We start from the raw sequence: 13,857 nt of genomic DNA on the forward strand, positions 1-13,857 counted from the left end.
GCTTTTTTTTAATGAAGGAAAAGATTAGCCCTTATCTGATTAGATTTTTAAGAGGAATATTTCGGACAACTACTTCTAAGAATCCCTGGTATAAAAAGCCTATGACTTAAAAATTGTTGATACAGTAGTAATTTTTTAAAATTATTTTATTGCAGTCGTTAAGAGTTTATAACATTGTGAGATTTCAGGTGTACATTATTATTTGTCAGTCACCATATATATGTGCCCCTTTACCCCTTATGCCCACCCCCCAACCCCCTTCCCCTCTGGTAACCACTAATCTGTTCTGTCTGTCCATGTGTTTGTTTATCTTCCACATGTGAGTGAAATCATGTGGTATTTGCTTTCTCTGGCTTATTTTGCTTAATATAATACCCTCAAGGTTCATCCATATTGTTGCAAATGGGACAATTTTGTCTTTTTTTATGGCTGAGCAGTATTCCATTGTATATATTTATATATCACATTTTCTTTATCCAATCATCAGTCGATGGACATTTGGGTTGCTTCCAGGTCTTGGCTATTATAAATAATGCTGCAGTGAACATAGGGGTGCATAAGTCTCTTTGAATTGTTGATTTCCACTTCTTTGGATAAATACCCAGTAATAGGATAGCTGGGTCATATGGTATTTCTATTTTTAATTGTTTGAGAAATCTCCATACTGTTTTCCATAGTGGCTGCACCAGTTTGCATTCTCACCAGCAGTGTGTGAGGGTTCCCTTTTCTCCACATCTCTCCAACATTTTTTTGTCTTGGTGATTATAGCCATTCTGACAGGTGTAAGGTGATAGCTCATTGTAGTTTTGATTTGCATTTCCCTAATTAGTGATGTGATATAGTAATAATGTTTTGATCAGAGTCCAAAGGTTCTATCAATTATATGGCCATGTTCTTATTCTTTATATAACAGTTTCAAATTTAAAGTGGGATGTTTTAAATAACTGATTATTATTTTAATATTCTAATATATGATATTTTAAAGAGCTATAAAATCCTATACTGCCTCATATTATTATTTTGTTTTATAAATTGCTTAATAAGTACCAACATATTTATACAGTGCTAGTTATTCTATAATTAAATAAAGAGCATTGTTTTATATTTCATTTTACAGGTAGCTACATCAAGCTGGGTGGCAGGCAGATCCAAAGGATATCATGAAGTTTCCAGGACCTTTGGAAAACCAGAGATTGTCTTTCCTGTTGGAAAAGGCAATCTCTAGGGAAGCCCAGATGTGGAAGGTGAATTTGCCAAAAATGCCTACAAATCAGGTAATGATTTCTCTCTCTTCGTTCTAGATAGATGACTTTTATTAGAAGTAAGTGTACTACTGTCATATAACAATATCTTGACACTGCATTGGAAAAATATGTACCATTAAAGGATATGTTCTGTTCTTTATTTGAGAAACATCTAGTTTCATTCTGAAACAAAACAAGAATGAACTGTTTTGTTTGTTGGCTTGTTTGTTTTGTTGTTATCTGAGTTACAGCTTTAGAAAAATAGGTGTGTTCTTTTTCCTTCTGGTTCAATACTAACAGTAGTAGTAAGCCTTCTTTCTTTCTAGATATGTAGTTAGCCATGGAGGCGGAACATATTCTTATGCTGTCTTTAGTGAGCAAAAACTTGCTCTTTCTCGAATATTTATAAGGAGTTCAAGTAGACTACTAAGGTAACACCAATGTTGGAAGCTTCTAGGGGAGATAGCTGATCTCTCAGTCACTGTTGGCTATATGCCTTTTCTTTTAGAAATTTTCCTGCTTCTGTTATATAATTATATCAGTTATTTTTTATAAATAATTATGAAGTCTGTGCACTCCAAGAGCTTACTGTATGAGATGTCTTACATGTCTGTTTATCCCAAGTACCTAGCACTGTGTTTGGGATAAAGAATAGTGGCCAAGAAATTTTTGATTTGTGAATATGAATGAAAATATCTAAGTTCTTCCTGTGTTGTTTTAGGTTAACCTTTGCTCATAGGTTCTTGAAATCTATATGCTATTTCTAATTCAAACCTACGTCTATCATTCTTTTCCACAAGCTGAAGAAAATGTTTTGCATTTACTGTTACTTACCTGTCATTTAGCAAATTGAAGATTAACCTGAATGAATACGTTTTATGCTAGGAGCATTTACATGTGCTATCACATTTAATATCATTTAATCCTTAGAAATAGGCAGTAGTTCCAGTTTGCTCAAGACTTTAGCTAAAAAGTAGTAGAGTTATAATTTGAACCTGAGGCAGTTTTCTTCCTATTATACTTTGTTTTTCATTTTTTATTTTTGTGTGCTTGTGTGATTTTTAGATTACTACTTGGGGATTCAGTCATTCAGTAAATGTTTATTAAGTATCTGGTACATTCTAAGCACTATTCTAGGCATTGGAGATAGAGCAGTGAGAAAAGTAGAAATTTCTGCTATTATGTTCCAACATTCTGGTGAACCTCAAAGCTTTATTACAACTGCCTTTAGAACTGTTCCTTGCTTCCTTCTGCTATCTCCTTGAGTCACCATGTAACCAACAATAATACACTTTTACAACATGGTCTTTGAAGGTGATGTTTCTACCAAGATCGCGGCATATTGCTATATTATCACTTAATCTGGCCTCTTTCTATAGGTGATTTAATGAATACAACTGATGCAATACCAGAGAACGGAACCATGTCAGAACTTCTAAGAGGGATCTACTTAAGGATTTGCCTGTAGTAATGTGAAGTAGAAACCATACTTAATTCTTGTAAAATTTGGGTGAGTTGGTCTGGTGAGGATAGGAGTTAAGATAGGAATGGGAGTAAAGAGTTTTAGGGGCTTGAGCCATTAGAATAACCTCCAAGACTCTTCTCTCTTCTAGTTCTAATTCCTTTATTTTCTTCTGCCACTCTCAGGGACTAGCTTTTCTACTTCCCTTTCCACTATTGATCTAAACCATGATTTTCCTCCTCCTTGACTCCTTGCAGAAGAGAAAAACAGTCTTGTCTCTAAAACATACAGGTATCTTTTTTAACTTTCCTAATTTTTTTAAGTGCTGGTAAAAATGGAAAAATAAAATATTTTTAAGCTTCTTTTTATGCAGTTTCCCCCTCCTTCCTTCCTTTTTCTTCCACCTAAACTCTACTTCAAAGTCATTCTCTCACAATTTTCTTCTAATTTCCATCCCTTATCCCCCAGTTTAAGACAGAGTGGTCACGCAAGAATATCTCATACCTGTTGCTCCCCTTCTGCGTGCCCGCACAGCACTCTGTACTTTCCTGTGATAGCACACAATATTGTAATTTCCTGATGATTTGGCTGTGAGTTCCCTCAGGGTAGAGTTGTGTCATTTTTGTTTACTGGCATATAATAGGCTCACAGTAAACATTCGTTAAATGAACATTGATTATCATTTCTTTATAATTCATCCAGGTTAGTGAAGTTTTTTTAATATAATAATGGTACTTTAAAGTACACAATAATTTTGTTATATGCATTTGGGGGAAAAAATTGAAGACTGGTCAAAGTGACATGCACTTTCTGATGTACTTAATTTATCTTGCTAAAGAGTTTTTAATATACAAAGATAAAACACTGCATCAGGCTATTTATATAAAGATGGTTTTTATTTAGAATTTTGGAACTCTTAAGGGACCTTAAAGTCCATCTATTTGTGTGGTTTCCAAATAAAGGATCTTGAGCCACTGGGCTACTAGGTGTATCAGAATCACCCAGGAGGCTTCTTCTAGAGATTCCAGGTCCACCCAGACCTACTGGGCTTGTGGTGGCAACTGTGGAAATTTATATTTTAAAAAGCTTCATAGTTTTATTAGAAGTGTTAGGTCTGGGAAACACTGATTTATTCTAACTCCACATGCATGCGCGCGCACAACACAAGAAGTTCTCCTTCTGACATCTCTGATGTTATCCTTATTTTTGGATACTTTGTCCATTCTGCTGTAGAAAAGCTGTGTTAATTATTGAGAAGTTTTCCCTAAATTGAACCTGAAAACTGCTTCTTTCTAGTGGCTATTTATTGGTTCTAGTTCTGTCCACTGGAGCAATATAGGATAAATCCATTTCTTATTTTAAGTGATAGCCCTTTATCTACTTAAAGACTTGGGTTAAGCCCACAAAGTCATCTGTTTTCCTGATTAAACATCCCTTGTTCTTTAACCATTTTTTGTTTAACAAGATTTCCCTTTTACCATCCCAGTTTTTCTTTCTCTAGATTCTCTGTTTTTAGTGTGTTTCTTGACTTGCAACATTTCAGTTGTGGTCATTAATCTAGCCCTAAATATTTTTTTATTTTTGTTTTGGCAGCAGTGTGTTGGCTTATATGGAACTTGTTTTTTAAAAACCTTGTTTTTGTCTCTGTACTTTTAAGCAAAGTTTCCCTTCTGCTGGTGTACTTTTTTAGTTTTTAACTTAGGTGCAGTGTTTTGTATTTATTATTAAGTTTAAAATTGTTAATTCTGGCCCATTTTTTCTAGCTTTAAAATAAAGTAATCTAAAATATTGACTGTCATTTTTGTATCATCTGTGGATTTGGTAAATAAATAAATCTGTTTTCCCCCAAGGTTGGTTTTTTTTTCTTTTCTTTAAACAGTTTCTTGAAGTATAATATACAAAAAATATAGATCATAAGTGTACAACTCTAAATTTTCACATAGTAACACTTGTTTAAGCATCACATTACCAGCACCTCAGAAGCCCCTCTTGTGTCCTCTTATAGTTACTACCATCTGTCTCCTCTCAACCAGGAAACCACTATGCTAATATCACAGATTAGTTTTTCGTGGTTGTGAATTTCATATATATATGTATGGAATCGTAGAATGGGTACTGGACTTTCTTGCTCAGCATTTTTTTATGTAAGATTCATCCATGTTCCTTCATGTAGCCATAATTTATTCTCATTGCCATGTATTATTCCGTCATATGAATTTATCCATTCTACTATCAATGGTCATTAGAGTCATTTTCTTGTGCAGGTCTCTTGGTGAATATGTGTGTGTTTCTGTTGTCATATATTCCTGAGGGTGGAATTGCTAGATACTCAGGTTTAGTAGATACCACCAATTGTATTTCCAAAGTTGTTACACCACATTTTTTTTTTTTTTTTTTACTGCTTTCAGCTCAGTATGAAAGTCTCAAGTTCTACATCCTTGTCAACTCTTGGTATTGTCTGTGTTTTTCATTTTAGTTATTCTGGTGAGTGTGTTATAATATCACATTGGGTTTTAATTTGCATTTCCTTGATAACTAATAAAGTTCAGCAGCTTTTCATGTGCTTATTGGCCATTTGATATGCTTTTTTGTTGAAATATCTGTTCAGATTTTTTACCTGGTTTCTACTGAGTTGTCTTTTTTAAATTTTTTTATAGGAGTTCTTTGTTTTGCAGGCTCTCAATATACTACTGATATCTTCAACTCTACTTGGGTTAACTTTTGACAAATAAGAAGTTCTTAACTTTTAGTAATCAAATTTTTTCTTTTTGTTTAGTCCTTTTAAAGAAATGTTTGCCTAATCCAAGGTAATGGAGATATTCTCCTGTTTTTTTTTTTTAAAGATTGGCATCTGAGCTAACATCAGTCGCCAATCTCTTTTTTTTCCCTCCCCAAACCGTCTAGTACATAGTTGTATATTCTAGCTGTGAGTGCCTCTGATTGTGCTGTGTGGGATGCTGCCTCAGCATGGCTTGATGAGCGGTGCCATGTCTGCACCCAGGATTTGAACCAGCGGAACCTTGGCCGCCAAAGTGGAGCACACAGACTTAACCACTCAGCTATGGGGCCAGCCCCTCTTCTGTGTTTTTTTAATCATCTTTCACATTTAGATCTTTGCTCCAGGTGGATTTTTTTTTTTTGGTATGGTATGAAGTAGGAGTCAAGAATAGTTTTTCTCCATGTAGATGACCAGCATCATTCATTAAAAGGACATTTTTTTCCCCACTGCCCTGCAGTGTACTTTTGTTATAAATCAAGTGACTACTGTATATGTGTAGATACATTTGTGGGTCTGTTTCCTGCTGCTTTTCTTTTCATTGGTCTGTTTGCCTCTCTTTAATAACACACTGCTTTAATTATTAGAGTCTTTGGTGGCATAAACTTTGTTCTTTTTTTCAAGATTGTCTTGGCTATTCTTAGCTCTTCCATATATACTTTTAAATATACTTATCAATTTTCAAAAAAATAATAAATTGTAGGGGTTTTGGTTGTCTTGAATCTCTCAGTTTGGAGGAGAATTGACATGTTTATGAGTGTTCCAATCCATGAGCATAGACTGTTCCTCCAGTGTCTTTAAAGGTGGTCTTCAGTTTCTTTTAGTAATGTTTGGTAATTTAGGTTTTTTCTTGGGTATTTGAGTCTTGTTGAGGCTGTTACAAATGGTATCACTTAAAATTTATCATTTTTTTGTATGGTTGTCTCTATATGCTGATATGTAGAAATAAGGTAGATTTTTATATATTGATCATACTAAATTAGTTTACTAATGGTTTACAGAGTCTTAGATTTTCCATATCTCATGCACAGTCATGTCAGCTGTGAATAATCATAGTTTTATTTCTTCTTTTTTAATGTTTATGCTTTTAATTTATTTTTCTTGTTTTATAAAACTAGCTAGGGCCACCAGAACACTGCTGAAGTGGCAGTTTGAGGGAAAAGGTTTTATATTTCACCATTAAATATAACATTTGCTATGTATTTCTTAGTCTTTATCAGATTGAGAAATTTCTTTCTCTGCCTTAGTTTGCTAAGAGATTTTTAATAAATAGGTATTGAATTTTTATACATCACTGGATTTTGTTGATAGTTGGCTTACGATGTTTTGCACCTGTGTTCACGGGTGAGATTGGTTTTGTAATGCTTTTGTCAGGTTTTCATCATAGAGTTATGTTGGCTTTGTAAAATGATTTGGGAAGTGTTCCTGCTTTTTTTGTAATGCTCTCAGTTTCTTTAGATTGATATTATTTCTTTCTTAAATGTTGGAAGTTTTCACTGAGGAAGCCACTGGAGCCTAGAAATTTATTTTTTGGGAAAGTAGGTAATAATTAATTCAATTTCTTTGGTAAATATGAGACTAATCAAGTCTTCATTTAAATCTTATTTCAGTTTCAGTAAGTTGTGTTTTTTCAAGGAATTGATTAATTTCATCTAAATTTTCAAATTATTTGTGTAAAGCTATTCATAATATCCTCTTTTTAAGATCTAAAGGGTCCATAGTGATGGTCCCTCTTTCATTTCTTAATTGGCGATTTGTGCTTTTACTTTCTTAATCTGTCTTTCTAGTGGTCTGTTGTTTAGTCTTTTTGTTATGTTGATTTTCCCTATTGTATATTTGTTTTCTTTAAAGCATAGCTGTCAAACCATATCTGATTTTTTATTACATCACATATTGGGTTCTTAATTTCAGTTGTTATATTTTTCAGTTCTAGAATTTCACTTTGAATTTTTTTTGTAGGTTTCGTTTCTCTAGTGAAATTCTTTATCTTTTCATCTGTTTTCCTTCTTTTCCTTTATTTTCTCGTATATTAAGTCCTTTTCGGATAACTCAAAGATTTAGATTTTTTTGTTGCCCCCTCTTTCCTCCTTTTCCTCTTAGTTTTTGGTCACTTGGTTCTTTCTTTTGTAATGCCTGGTAATTTTTGATTGGATGCTGAGCATTATGAACAATTGTAGAGGCTCTAGGTGTTATCTTTCTGCGGAAGGGTTTGGTCTCTGTCTTCCCTCTGCTGGGCAAACTGAGTGAGAGACTAATCACTTTAATCCAATGGGGGACTGCTGATTGGAGGCTGGGTTGTGCTGTGATACGGTTTCGTCTACCTCTGGTTTGCCCCAACTCCTTTGGAATGAATGCAGCTGAGAGCTTGGAGTATTCACCAGGGCCCTTTCTTCCTGAAGGGTGCCAAACTCTCCCCTGAACTCATTCTTGCTTTTCAGAGGCTTTCTGCTTAGCTTCTTAGATCTCTGTGCTTTCCAACTTCAGAATTACATTCAGAAAATGTATTAAGGGGAAAATCAGCTGAATGTCACATTTACATCTCTGACCCTCCCTCTCTCCACTAGGTTCTTGGCTCCTCAAATCTCCAAATTTTGTCTCTAGCTTTGTGAGACTCCCCAAAGCTCAATTGATTTCATTGCCCATAACTTTCAGTCTCTTGCCATACTCACAGGATGGGTAAATACCCTGAAGGAAAACATCCTGCGGAATGTTGACTCGTCTCTTCTTGTTACCTCTCCTCCAGAATCTTGACTTCTCATTGCCTGGTTGTCCTAGCAGTTCTGATGCCTTTAAAACAAGTTGTTAATGTTAATTGCCTTTGTAGTTGTTCTCAGCTGGAATGTAGGTTTGCTGCTACCTTACTCCATGATAGCCAAAAGCAAAAAGATAATTTTTTTAAAAAAAGTTGATCTTAACAGGTATGACAAGAGATGCTGTGGGAGCACAGGGAGGTACTTAGGCCAACTTGAGTTACCAGGAAAAGTGGTGAAGAGTAACCATTGAAATAGCTCTTGAAGGAGAATAAGGCATGTAAAAGAGAGGAAGAGGGTTGTTCTAACTAGAAGGACAAGTATGAGCAAAGGACCAGTGATGTGAAATTGCATGGCAGGAGCAAGGAAGAACCATTAATGTAAGTAGTACTCTTACGGTATCAATTTTAAGGTAGAAAGTGATAGAAGGTGAGTGAGGCTGGAGAGGTAGGTCATAGAGTGATTTGTATGCCATGCCTAGGGGATTGTACTTAATCTTTTAGGTAATGGTGAACCTTTTAGAGTTTAAAGCTGGGGAGGATTTGTGTTTTAATGATCAGAATAGCAGTGGAATATAAAGCCCTGTGTTTTACCATGTTGAATCAATCCATTATAAATTCTCTTTGGGATTAGTTGTTAACCAATTTACTGAACCCTCTTAACCCTGTTCAAGCAATCCATATAAGAGAAAGCAGATGCCTTGATCAGGAAATACTAGCTGGGATGGGCAGGCCTGCTTCCTTCCTTCCTCTCTTCCTCTCTCCTAAATGGGATTACTTAGGCACAGAACTTAATTTTTGTAAAGCTATCCTGATAATATTACTGTGTAGTACGTGTTTGAATTGATTTGAAAAGGTGGTCTTAGAATCAGTATCATTTCACTAAGAGTGAGCCTTCTCACACTACTATCTTTTGTGGGGTTTTACCGCTCTTAGTTTTGGCTAGTGATGATAATATTAGCCATGCAAGAAAGCTTTCTTGGCTCTATTCTCAAATTTTAATATAAGGTATATTAAAGTCCAAAAATATTCTCATGATCTCTTTCATAACTATAATTGGTTTTAAAGAATTATTTATATGTAATACTTTGTAAATTTGATTTTTCTGGCATTATTAGAGCATTGGATACTTTTAGAGGTAGGAAAGGACAAAACTAATATTTAAGTGCCTTTTGCATTCTGTGTTCATGTTTACATAAGTTATATCATTTAGTTATGACTATGATCTGGAAATCTCTATATAACTCTGTTCCCTTGTGTATTTATACACTTATAGCACATTCTGTCTGTCTTTTGTGGTACTTCTTACAATTAGATGTTTGTGTTATTTGTTTAATGTCAAACACCGACTAGTCACATTATGTAATGTAATCTGTCATTTAGGGATGTTTTTTCTCTTATACTCCCATTGTATCTGACCTGAAGGTGGAATTAACGGTATTCTTGTTCCTCATAAAAGCCTTCCCAGTTTCATCAGATTATGTCACCATTATCTTGTGTCAGTTTATCCTTGTGTGTCAGTTTATTTCCTTGTCATTGATTTGTTTGGATGCCTTACTTAGCATTACTTTTCTTATTTGTTTTGGCATTTTAGATAAAAGATCGTCTTGGTAGAAATTTAATTTCTCTTGAATGCTTAACTCTTTCCATGTAGAAGTTTTGTGACCGCCTTCACTTGGTTCCTAAGGACCTTGAGGGGCCCCTAGTCCAGAACTAAATCTTAAAGTGGTACTTCAGGGCTCTATGGAAAATGGGATGTTGTAGAACCAATGCCATGCTAAGGGCTGCTTGACCCAGGCTAGCTGTAGGGCTCTGTCTGCTTCCTCTCAGCTTCCTAAAGAAGCCGTAGCTCTAGACAGTAGTGTGTTGCTGCCTTATTCAAACTCTTTTTGTGAGAGGGAAAATCCACCTCCTGGCTTTAATAGCCTAACTCCAGTTTCCTCTGTTGGACAGTAGTCTCTGCAGGAGGTAATTTCTCCTGCTAGTCTATGCACCCAGAACCTGTCAACTCACAACTTCAGTCCCGTGTACTGCCTTATGCTTCTTTTTGATTTGTGGAATTGCATCACTGATCCTCAGAGTACTGTTTCTAGTAGTGTTTTCCACCCACCTTGATTTTATTTTCAAGTCTGAGAAGCTTAACCATAGGTTATTGCCTCCAGGTTGACATCCTTCCTGTCCTTTCGAGTAAAGTTCATAGGCTTTAAAAAAGTGGCTCTTTTCCTTACCTCGCAAACGATCACCCCTCCCCCAGTTTTTAACTTTTCAGATACAAGTTAATTGCCATCTCCTCTAAGAAGTTTTCCTGCTACTCCCACACTGGTCCCGGTGCCCTTCTAGTGTGCTCTCCTAGCACCCTGTGTATACCTCTGTTTTATTGCTTACCATATAGTTTCTTGACATTTTCTAATTGTTTACCTTACCATGAGACTTTAAGTTTTAAAATTTAAACGGGGAGTTTTTTCCTTCATAATTGTATTCCCATGGAGCTATCATATGATCGACACTTAATGTTTACTAATATGAACTGAATTAAATGTCCTGATTGTCAGATGGTTTCAGATTATTGTTCGTAGTCTTTTTTGTTTTTTTAAAGATTGGCACCTGAGCTAACAACTGTTGCCAATCTTTTTTTTCCTTCTGCTTTTCTCCCCCGAATCCCCCCAGTACATAGTTGTATTTTTTTTAGTTGTGGCTTCTTCTGGTTGTGGCATGTGGGGTGCCGCCTCACCGTGGCCTGATGAGTGGTGCTGTGTCCGCGCCCAGGATCCAAACCGGCAAAACCCTGGGCCGCTGAAGCAGAGCTCGGGAACTTAACCACTCACCCACAGGGCCGGCCCCTGTTCATAGTCTTAACACCAGCTTGGTGGTGAGATGTTGATATAAGAGGTTATAAATTATCTTTATCTCATTTTCTTGTCAGTATTTCTTTTGCAGTATTCTAGTGTGAGTCAGTGTTGACGAAAGGAATTGACCAGAAGGTGCATATATGACAGTTAACCTTCTAAAATACCAGTTACAACTGAGTGTAGAGCTAAATGTAAAAATTTATACATGTGATGAGTTGATTTGGCCAACACAAAGAAACACTGTACTTTGTTGTACCAGAGCTGAAAAGTGACAGAGGAGTGGGAATAAAGTGAGACAAATTAGCAAGTGCAATGGCAGAGATTATAATGAGCACCAAGTCATGTATTCCTCACAACACTAAAGAAAGCCAAGAGAAAGGAGAGAAGAAATTCCAACTGAAATACCTGTTTGAGGAGATATATTGTCAAGATATACAGCCCCTCGTGCTTTAATAGCTCATTGCATCTCTGTGATTGAGAAATTAATTCATAAAGTTGACCCCGAGTGATCAGGAAAAAGGTTTAAGCTCTGGTCTCCCTACTTTCTAAGGAATGAGATAAGTAATACATTTTTTAAGAGATTTCCATCAAAAATGGTTGCAATGATAAAGACTGCAAGTGCTTACTTGTCTGGAACTTATTGAAAATACTCTTTTTCCACTAATCAGAGTGTCATGTCTGTACTATGTTGCGTTTACCTGGCAGAAGTAAGTACACTTGTCCCTCTATATCTGAGGGAGATTGTTTCCTGGACCCACACATGCTCAGGTCCCTTAGTTGACCCTCCATATCCTTGGGTTGCGGAACCTGCTGATACAAAGAGCCAACTGTGTGCATAAGAATCTGTTTCATTTCTTAGTAGCACATTAAGTAAGACTGGGGGTTTTTTGTTTTTTTTTGTGGTGCTTGCAAAAGTGCAAAAGAGTAAAGCTATCTAAATCATTATTGCTTTAAAGTGTGTACCTTCTAAAACTTAAGCCTATATTCAGCCGTTAAAAATAATATGTAGGAAGATTAAAACGACAATAATGTTTTGCGTTTGTATAATAAGCTCTTCAGTGGTAAGTTAGTTTAGGTTAATTTCTCCTTCAATATTCTTTTGTCATCTTTAAATGTGTAATTTTTGTAATTTGTGTGTCTGTTGCCCCTGGTATCTTTCATTTATTCCTGTTGATTTTAGTTTTGTTTTTAATGCGCTGTCATTCTGTTATCAGAGTCATTTATATTTCCTAAGATGGTTTAGTGGTTATTTGCTGTGTTAGAAAACAATTCACTCTATTTTCTTAGTCTCAAGAATTGGGAAAACTTAATTCCAAAATTACTATCAGTTGATAAGTGTTATGTAAACTTTAAAATGTTAGGTTCCCTGTACACTTCAGTTTAATTAAAGTATAGATACATGGTGAGATGACAGTGAAGATTTTATTTAATAAAGAATAAGAGAATATTGCATATTGATATAAAATGCTGTAACCAGTACATAAAGTATCTTCATTTATCTCAAGTTTGATAGATTTGTATGTGTGTGAAGAATATTGGCCCTGAGCTAACTTCTGTGCCAATCTTCCTCTATTTTATGTGGGATGCTGCCACAGCATGGCTTGACGAGCAGTGCTAAGTCTGTGCATGGGATCTGAACCTGTGAACCCCAGGCTGCCAAAGTGGAGTGTGAGAACTTAACCACTATGCCACTGGGCCAGCCCCAAGTTTGATAGATTTTGAATAAACTTAAAAACACTTTTTAACATAATTCCATAGCATTTGCTAACCTTTTATAGAGAGAATTCTAGGCATATTCTTGATGATAACTTGAAACTTTACTTGTTCTCTTTTGTTTTTATTCTATTTTTAATTGTTCCCTTATAGAACGTTTCTCCATCCCAGAGAGATGAAGTGATTCAGTGGCTGGCCAAACTCAAGTACCAATTCAACCTTTACCCAGAAACATTTGCTCTGGCCAGCACTCTTGTGGACAGGTTTTTAGCTACTGTAAAGGTAAATATTTTAGGATACACTTACACTCACCTTATTGTTTGAGGGTTTATATGCTAAACCAGGGGCTATTAGTAAACATTCTATAAAGTGGAGAGAAGTAGAGGATCTTCCTGTGGATGATATATGTACCTATAAGAAGACATGCTGTCTTCTGCTATTGCTTTAAATTTTCAGAAATGTTTCTAATTCTGTAATTTTCTTTTTGCTACAAGTATTCATAGCTTATATTTAACCTATGAAATTTTATCATCTTGATTTTCATACAAACCATATAGCATTGGCAGAATGTTTAGTCATCTTTTAACACATTGGTATACTAGATGTGGACAGTGAATCAGACTAGAAAAGTATAAGCCATAATATTGCACAGTTTTCTCCATCACTACTTATTTATTGAATATCCATATTGTGTAGTTTTCTGAACAATCTGTAAGTACTTTCTAGAGGCATACGTTTGGAGTATAACAAGATGAACGAAACTGTCATAACTTTGGTGTGTTTTGTTGACTGGCAGCATACAAATACATGAATAAGTTTTGTATTGTCTCTATTGGTCTAATATGTCATTGGTTCTATTATGTGGACTGAGTCACAGTAGGCCCTCAACAGATTTAAAGCAGAAAGTCAGCATTTATTTAATGGCAAGGCATGAAAAAGTAGAAAAGCAATTCAGTTGTTGGCATTTTTATGCCTAGGAATATGTAAGCTCAGGGACCTATGAATTCTGCACTGAGGGTACTGTATTCTTTGTTATTAGGTATTAAAAAATAGAAGCAAAAAAA

General features: G+C 35.5%; 1 protein-coding gene across 5 annotated transcripts in view; it reads left to right on the forward strand.

Annotated features, from left to right (window-relative positions):
- CCNI (cyclin I) overlaps positions 1-13,857 on the forward strand; it is a 32,344-nt gene that overhangs the window by 7,572 nt on the left and 10,915 nt on the right. For 3 of the 5 annotated variants that reach the window (XM_023637910.2, XM_023637909.2, XM_023637908.2), the window contains 2 exons: positions 1,118-1,274; positions 12,947-13,075. In XM_023637910.2, coding sequence (XP_023493678.1) covers positions 1,161-1,274; positions 12,947-13,075 — 243 coding nt within the window. In that variant the 5' untranslated portion in view covers positions 1,118-1,160. The remainder of the gene's footprint in view (positions 1-1,117; positions 1,275-12,946; positions 13,076-13,857) is intronic. The other 2 variants (XM_023637911.2, XM_070263636.1) reach the window with 1 other exon arrangement.

Source organism: Equus caballus, chromosome 3 (assembly GCF_041296265.1).
Source record: "Equus caballus isolate H_3958 breed thoroughbred chromosome 3, TB-T2T, whole genome shotgun sequence".
In the NCBI taxonomy this organism is placed as follows: Eukaryota; Metazoa; Chordata; class Mammalia; order Perissodactyla; family Equidae; genus Equus; species Equus caballus.